Consider the following 8,592-nt stretch of genomic DNA (forward strand, 5'->3'; position numbering starts at 1 on the left):
TTACTATTTTATTCCCCCCCGGGGGCTTGAACCTGCGGTCGCTTGATCGCAAGTCCCATAGACGGCAATACAACTGTATTGCCGTCTATGGGACATTCTATCTATTAGTATTACGGCTGGTCATAGAGACCAGCCGCAATACTAATACAGCAGTGACAGGCCTGGGAGCCTCATTAGGCTCCCGGCTGTCACCCGAACAGGTCGGCTCCTGCGATATCGCCGCGCAGGAGCTGGCCTGCATCTTTACAGGTACGGGGCCGGTGGGGACCGGCCCGGGGGAGAAGGGGCCGCTGATACTGACCCGGCATCCGCTGTACTAGAGAGGCGGATGCCGGGGAGGGATAGACGCCGGGGCCTGAGACATCGCTGCCCTGCTCTGCATGAAGCCAGCGGCGGGGGGGACGGAGGAGCGGAATAGCATCACCGCTGCTGCTGGCTTCATGCAGGGCAGGGCAGCGATGTCTCAGGCCCCGGCACCTGTAATGGCGTCTATCACTTGCCGGCTTCCGCCTCTCTATTACAGCGGATGCCAGGCGCCACATTCGGCCTATAAGACGCACCCTTCTTTTCCCCCCAAATTTGGGGGGAAAAAAGTGCGTCTTATAGTCCGAAAAATACGGTACATCTTTCAGTTGGGCAGGGCAAGGCCAATGTCATTAAAATGATGATGCATGAGAAGGTCTCTGCAATGTGTGATGACACCATGGAGGCATTTCATAAGACTTGGCAGCAGCCATGAATAACTAACTTGACTTTTCTGGATTAGCCCCTAGAATGAATTGTATACCCTCAAGGCAAATCCAATCAATCTTTTTTTATTTTACATATTTTTATGGCACCTTTTATACTGTTTCCATGTTGTACCAGGCTACTCCCTACATAGAGATAGGAGATACTAGTGTACTCTCTGCCATTTGGCTTCGCTGGGGGAACCGAACGATGGAGAGCCTGACTGCTAAACCTGCAGTTACACATGAACACCAGTGGACCCCATTGTTTATAATTGGGGTCTGCAGTTTCAGAATTGAAAGTGGGGAGAGAAAAGTGCTCCATTTAGGACTTTCCTCTCTTCCGATTTTCGGCGGTTTCTGGAGACTCCAGCACAGATGAGAACCCAGTTGTGTGTCCTTAACTCAATGGGGCGATGCTCCAAGCCTGACTTTTTCATCCACCAATTTCAGTTAACGGACGGACACCGACAGACCCCTTAATAATAAATGGGGTTCCTCAGGCACCATTTATGACTGTTATAGAATGGATTTGTTTTTGCCCATTTTTTTGGTCCTCTGATGTGTAAGTAGCATAAGTCTCACTAAAATCTCTGCGAAACTAAGTCAGTGGTCGAGAAGTTGCAGCAGGTAAAAGGTCCTTCAAGCTCCACAGTCATAGGCAGCAGTAAGATGGCCTGTTGTCATGGCATACAGTGCCACAGAAGGACACAGGCATCAGCAGTGTCTATGGGAGCTGCCCCTGTCCCCACCGCATACAACAAAGGGGAGGACAATGTACAAGAGGACTAGTAGCAGTTATAAGAGGACTAATATCAGTTATAAGAGTACTAGTAAGAGGACTAATATCAGTTATGGGGACTAGTATCAGTTCTAAAAAGACTAGTGTCAGTTATAAGAGGACTAGTAAGAGGACTAGTATCAGGGGCGTTCTCACTTCCTTTTCACATCCATGACATGTAATGCGTCTTTCAAAATCGCTTCATGTCAAATCAGGACTACTTTTTATTCAATCCAGGAAGAGAAAGCGGAAGGTTTAATAAATATTTCCCTGACGGGTGATGACCTGACTGGATGGTTGGGTGGGGCACAAAGAATGGAAATACCGCTCACAATATTCATTATCTAGGCTGCGCTACGATACTTCTTTCTTCGCTCGCACTTTTACATCACAGTGCACCGGCCAAAGGTTTTTTTCTCTCTCTACAGATCCCTCCGCCGCCTGCAATACGCAGAGCCAATCAGCAAGCCGGGTCCTGGAACTTTCCTTATATGGTCTGGCCGGTGGGGCGCGCTCACTATAAAACCGGTGCCGAGCCCATTTTTGTTCAGTGACCGCTCGCATACCTTCGAACGTTAAGCAAGGAAACCCGCATCTCAAGGTAAGCATGGGGACGTGAGCATCTTGGCTTATGTTCTGTTGTGTAGTATAGAAATGGAGGCTTGTCTATGGCTGTGCTAGTCACGTATCGTATAGCTTGGTTTTGGGAGGTGTAGCTGCCATGTCTTGTCAGAAAGCTTTGGCGCCTGCTGTGTAGTGCGGGGTCAGCCATTTTCATTACGTTATATGGAGTCTCTTGTCACTGATTCTGAATGGTAAATGATAGACTAGCAGAGCTGTGGAGCCCGAATAGTCTAGTTCTGTATCTGTAATGGGTGTCGGTGGTGACTAGGGCTATAACACTTCATACAATAGGGGGACCATATTTGCACTGCATTCAGACGGTGCTTCTTGTCATTGCCTGGCTATATGCCATCTAGGACAGCGCATGTGAAGCGGTATCGCCTGAGGGAGCGGCTGGGTTTCGGTATCCGCTCCCTACTTAATTGATATGCCGTGTTCCCTCCCACTGCTGCTAATCTCCTCTGTTGCCTTATTTGGTAATTTTTGCAGTTTAGCAGGACTTCCCTTTGTTTTGTCATGAGTCTGTACAAACCCATACGCCCCCTGCAGGCTGCTCATAGCACATCATGGCAGGAAGTGTTGTAACCCTGACTAGCGTGCCTTCTCTACTCCTATAGATCACCATGGATGATGATATTGCTGCCCTCGTCGTTGACAATGGATCTGGAATGTGCAAAGCTGGCTTTGCTGGAGACGATGCTCCCCGTGCTGTCTTCCCATCCATTGTGGGTCGCCCCAGACATCAGGTATGTGGAGGCTTGCATGAATGAAATATGACTTTTTAAAAAAAAAAAAAAAATTTCTGCTGGCACCATATTCTATCTAACCTAATAAAGTGGCAATATATTGCCACCCAAAAATATTCCATAAATGGCTTTAGAGACTACTATAATCTCCAGTTTATTCTGGTGATGTACAGTGCAATATTCTTTAATTTTGTAAAGAAATCCTATTAAATCCAAAATCAGTGTTCACCTTGGATTCAATATGATACTAGCAGATTAACTATAATTATAGTAAGCTTAAAAAATATCTTCTATGTTCCTCATTTCATAAGGTGGAGCAAAGCATAATGGAATGCATTAAATTGCACAGACTCTTCCACCCTTGGACTGGTTACACTTCATATTGGCTTTAAAGATCTGTTTTATACATAAAAGGCTTGCTGCTGGACAACCCCCACCCCATCAAACTGTCTTCAGAATGGGGTGTGTCCCCATTGTCAGTGAAGGAAGTACCTCAGGCTGCATCTTAATGATCTGGTTATGATCACACACAGTATATTGCATAACATCTCAACTTTACTCTGTAGTATTTCTAAAAATCCTGCATTATAATTTTATACTTTTTTGGCACTATAGCATTCTTTCACTTGCTCATTGTTATCCAAAGGTCACTGCAGCATTCAGCTGGCAACTCTGCTTACAAGTAACCAGCTTACATCCTGTGCAAAAAAACACAGGTTTAGTTTTATTTTTTTCTGCCTCAGCTGGGGCTACAATATTTGTATTTTAGAAACAAGCTTTTGTTTCTAGTACTAAATCATGACTTCGGGGTTTAGCCCTCAATCCTTTGGTGGTTCCCTCTATAGCTGCTGTCTAAGGCTTTAGGAAGCTATATACCAATTACAGTAAATTGTAAGCTTTACATTGTCTCAGAAACTAATAATCAAAACGGCACTTAGTAAGAGGCTCATGATCTGAATATTTTAATTTCTTAGGGTGTCATGGTTGGAATGGGACAAAAGGATAGCTATGTAGGAGATGAAGCTCAGAGCAAGAGGGGTATCTTGACCCTGAAGTACCCTATTGAGCATGGCATTGTTACAAACTGGGATGACATGGAGAAGATCTGGCACCACACCTTCTACAATGAACTGAGAGTTGCCCCGGAAGAGCACCCTGTTCTGCTAACTGAAGCTCCTCTTAACCCTAAAGCCAACAGGGAAAAGATGACTCAGGTATTTGAGTAAATATTTGGGCACTTCAACAGTTACTGTTAAAATGCATATTAATTTAATTTGCTGTCCATACAGGGCTCTCTTGTCTCAAGTCTTCTCTTTGGAAAACATACAGGTTTTTCTTGTAATGTATTCTGCTTGTGCAACTAACAGTGTGCAGTATGATTGTTTTGAACTTTAACTCCTTTGACTTGCACTTCAATAAGTTTAGTTTGCCTTTTAAAACCACATGCTGTGATACAACTGAAATGCAATCTTTCTACACCTCAGTCTTGCACATATTGCATGGTTTGCAGCACACTGTGACTGTTTGTCCCCATGCCTAACTCATTATGTTTCTCTACAGATCATGTTTGAGACTTTCAACACCCCTGCAATGTATGTTGCCATTCAAGCTGTACTGTCTCTGTATGCCTCTGGACGTACAACTGGTATTGTGATGGACTCTGGAGATGGTGTCACTCACACTGTGCCAATCTATGAAGGCTATGCACTGCCCCATGCCATCCTACGTCTTGACTTGGCTGGACGTGACCTGACAGACTACCTCATGAAGATTCTTACTGAGAGGGGTTATAGCTTTACAACCACAGCAGAGAGGGAAATTGTGCGTGACATTAAAGAGAAGCTGTGTTATGTGGCTCTGGATTTTGAGCAAGAAATGGCTACAGCTGCTTCCTCCTCTTCCCTGGAAAAAAGCTATGAGCTGCCTGACGGACAGGTGATTACCATTGGTAATGAGAGGTTCCGGTGTCCAGAAGCCCTCTTCCAGCCTTCATTCCTTGGTAAGTATTGTAATGTAGAAGAGTGGGTGGGATGACTCCTTGTATACCATCCTTCCTCAAACTCCCCCCACCCCCACTGTCATGAGATGCTCCAGTAAGATTGGCACAACTGAATGCCAAGGTGGCCTCACCCATCTTTAACTACTGTCTTAAAGTAGTGAGTAGGAAACAAAATGTTCTCAGTTTAAGGTGTGGTTTCAGCCACAGCCCTGTTAGTTAATGTGGGCCGGTATTGGTTTTTTTTTTTTTTTTTTTCTTACTCTTGTAATCTTTCAGGTATGGAATCTTGCGGCATCCATGAAACAACTTACAACTCCATCATGAAGTGTGATGTGGATATTAGGAAGGATCTCTATGCCAACACTGTACTGTCTGGTGGTACCACAATGTATCCAGGAATCGCTGACAGAATGCAGAAAGAAATCACTGCACTAGCTCCAAGCACCATGAAAATTAAGGTATGTTTTATCAACCCATTACTTAATGAGGAACAGTGGGGAAACTGATCATGTTATGCAGTTGGGGAGGGGATCAAAGCCTGCATGGACTACTTTAAACTTTAGGCCTGGACTAGCAAGATCACAGTTCTGATGGAAGTCAGAATGATTACACTGGAATAACCTACTTGTGTCTTTAACATAATCTGATGTAAGTGCTTGGGGAGTAAAAGCTGCATGACTTCTGGGGGTGTGGCAAACTAGGTTGGGCATATGTTAAATCTTGACTGGCATCTTCAGTGAAATTGTTCTTGGTTTCCCTTAGATTATTGCTCCTCCTGAGCGCAAGTACTCTGTCTGGATCGGAGGATCTATCTTGGCCTCTTTGTCAACCTTCCAGCAGATGTGGATCAGCAAGCAGGAGTATGATGAGTCTGGGCCCTCAATTGTCCATCGCAAATGCTTCTAAATAAACTGACCCTTGTGTTGAGTGTACTTGCGCAGAAAGATCACATTGGCATGGCTTTCCTTTTTGTTGGCGCTTGGCTCAGGATTTAAACAAAAACTGGAATGAAGATGGCAGGAAAACTACCTTCAGTACATCTATGGACTGACTGCAACTGACATCCCATCCCCATGCATTGTTCTGAAAAATTGTCATTCTGGATGCTGCTCAGTTGGAGCTCTTAAAATGGTTGTGTTGCTTTTATGTGCAGCTATATACCCAAACATGTCTTATTTTCTGCCTTGAACACTCTGTAACTCCTTAAGCTCATGAATGGGTTATGTTCATAACATTTGAAAAGTTTACATTGTCAGTGATCTTGGTAAGATGCGAGGGGGTCACCTGAGAAATTAAATGAAACTTAATAAAATAAAATACAATTTAACATGTTTCTGAGTATTTTGTCAGCTATTTGCATGTGTAACGGGGGTGCAGCGTAAGTACTGCGTTTTACAACACTCACTGGGAAATGTATGGATCTCTTTCAGATGGAGAATAACAATTGCACTGTAGTGGGCACACTCACACTAGCTAACTTCTGAACAGTTTACACCTTCTATAAAGACTAATCTGCAGAGAGTAGAAGTCCTATAACAAAGTAAGCAGGTTACATGCCCTGCTGCAAAATTTTTCTGCTAGTGTATTAAGTCTGACCCCTTGCTAAATAGTGGCTCTATCGCCAAAATGTGGCTTGGTTGAAGAATCAATGACTCATAATCTCACTGGGGTCTAAGTCCCCATTCACAAGGGGGGGGGGGGGGGGGAGATTTTGGTACCAAATACACCAGTCACCGCTTTCACCTCTGGAGTAGGCTGAAATGAATGGGCCCAGTCCGGAGGGTGCTGCCGTGAGGTGTACTCCAGGGTTGAATCAGCTGCAGAGTCCGCCTGAAGTAAGGGCAGCTCGTCTGCTCTATGTATAGCAGAGGATGCTGTGCTGATGACTCATCTCTGCTATACATACAGCAGACACAGTGCAGTCTAAGCTCATTAACATATGAATAAAAATAGACATTCAAAATCTAAGGCAATTTACATAAGGAATGTGTGGAATACAAGGATGTGCTTATTGAAAAATGACTTCCCAATGATAGAGCCCCTTTTAAGTGTAACTTTTTTTTTTTTCCCCCAGATTTAAAACGTTTCCAAAACTTTTTTTTTTTTTTAGGGACCACTTTAGTTGACTCCCATTTTCCCTGTCATACCAGCAGCACAATATGGGGTGTTTCTGCCCCTGTGTGCTGGTAGGACAGGTGGAATTTTTAATAGACAACTAATGAATATGCATGACTAAGCCCTATAAGAGGGCACAGGGACATCCCCCGCCCCGCTTTTTTTTTTTTTTTTTTTTTTTTTTTTTTCCTCCTCTCCTGTGATGGTGGGACAGGTGGTGGAGGCCTATGTGGCCTCCTGTATTGTTTGGAAGAAAGTGTCTGTAAACCTTCCTCTTCTTTCTTAGAGAAAGATTTAGATTGCAGTCTTTTGTCTTGCCTGCTTTGCAGGGAGGGTGTTACTGACATGTTCTCACCTGTTGTAACTCGTTCATTGCCCAGCAGTAAGGTAGGTGGAGTCCTGTCATTCCTGTGTTTAGTGCACCAATCTATTGCTTTGGGCATTCTGTCAACTCCCTTTCTGATGTGCTTGTCAGTGCCTGTGCACACTTCCTTTTGCTGCAGTCACAGCTGTGAGGAAGTTTCTCTTCCCTTGTCAGGCTCTGTGGTCGCTCGGCTGTTGAGCCGGGTTTCTGCCACTGCCTTAAAGAGGACCTTTCACCATTTTACTCACAGGCAGTTCTATATACTGCCGTAAAGCTGACAGTGCGCCGAGTTCAGCGCAGTGTCGGCTTTCCCGATGTGGGCCCGGTGTGAAGAGCTTACGGTCCCGGTACCGTAGCTCTTCTATGGTCAGAAGGGCGTTTCTGACAGTTAGCCAGAGACATCCTTCTTCACAGCACAGCCAATCGCGCTGTGTTGTGAGAGCCGGTAGGAACGCCCCCTCCCTCCCTGATAATGCTCGTCTATGGACGAGTACTGCGAGCAGAGGGAGGGGGCGTTCCTCCCGGCTCTCGCAGCACAGCGCGATTGCCTGTGCTGTGAAGAAGGATGTCTCTGGCTAACTGTCAGAAACGCCCTTCTGACCATAGAAGAGCTACGGTACCGGGACCGTAAGCTCTTCACACCGGGCCCACATCGGGAAAGCCGACACTGCGCTGAACTCGGCGCACTGTCAGCTTTACGGCAGTATATAGAACTGCCTGTGAGTAAAATGGTGAAAGGTCCTCTTTAAATCGCTGCTAATGTGATCAACAGCTAGTCATATGACACTGAGTTGTGGATCGCTGATTTCAGCAACGCTCTCAGCTCCAGGTGAGATAAGCTGAAGGTGCTCCAAGACTACTCCTGATAGGTACCGTATTTTTCGGACTATAAGACGCACTTTTTTCCCAAAAAATTTGGGGGGGAAAGAAGGGTGCATCTTATAGTCCGAATGTGGCCGCAATACAGACCCAGCATCTGCTGTAATAGGGAGGCGGATGCCGGGGAGGGTTAGATGCTGGCACATGTGCCGGGGCCTGAGACATCGCTACACTCCTGCCCTGCATGAAGCCAGCAGCGGCAGGAGTGATGCTGCTGTTGCGCTCCTCCGTCCCTCCCCACAATAGCAACATCGCAATAGCGATGTCTCAGGCCCCGGCACATGTGCCAGCGTCTAACCCTCCGTCTATTACAGTGGATGCCGGGTCTGTATTGGCGGCCCCCTTCCATTGTAACA

At 45.7% G+C, this 8,592-nt stretch overlaps 1 protein-coding gene across 2 annotated transcripts; it reads left to right on the forward strand.

The window, feature by feature from the left end:
- The first annotated feature begins 1,987 nt into the window (after positions 1-1,987).
- ACTB (actin beta) lies at positions 1,988-6,205 on the forward strand. 2 transcript variants are annotated; one of them, XM_075285054.1, is made up of 6 exons: positions 1,988-2,110; positions 2,751-2,879; positions 3,854-4,093; positions 4,440-4,878; positions 5,155-5,336; positions 5,641-6,205. In XM_075285054.1, the coding sequence occupies exons 2-6, from the start codon at positions 2,757-2,759 to the stop codon at positions 5,782-5,784; spliced, it is 1,128 nt and encodes a 375-aa protein (XP_075141155.1). In that variant the 5' UTR covers positions 1,988-2,110; positions 2,751-2,756; the 3' UTR covers positions 5,785-6,205. The 2 variants fall into 2 exon arrangements, with proteins under 2 accessions (XP_075141155.1, XP_075141156.1); XM_075285055.1 differs by lacking the exons at positions 1,988-2,110; positions 2,751-2,879; positions 3,854-4,093 and adding an exon at positions 4,101-4,208.
- The last annotated feature ends 2,387 nt before the right edge of the window (positions 6,206-8,592 follow it).

This window comes from Leptodactylus fuscus, chromosome 8, assembly GCF_031893055.1.
Source record: "Leptodactylus fuscus isolate aLepFus1 chromosome 8, aLepFus1.hap2, whole genome shotgun sequence".
NCBI lineage: Eukaryota > Metazoa > Chordata > Amphibia > Anura > Leptodactylidae > Leptodactylus > Leptodactylus fuscus.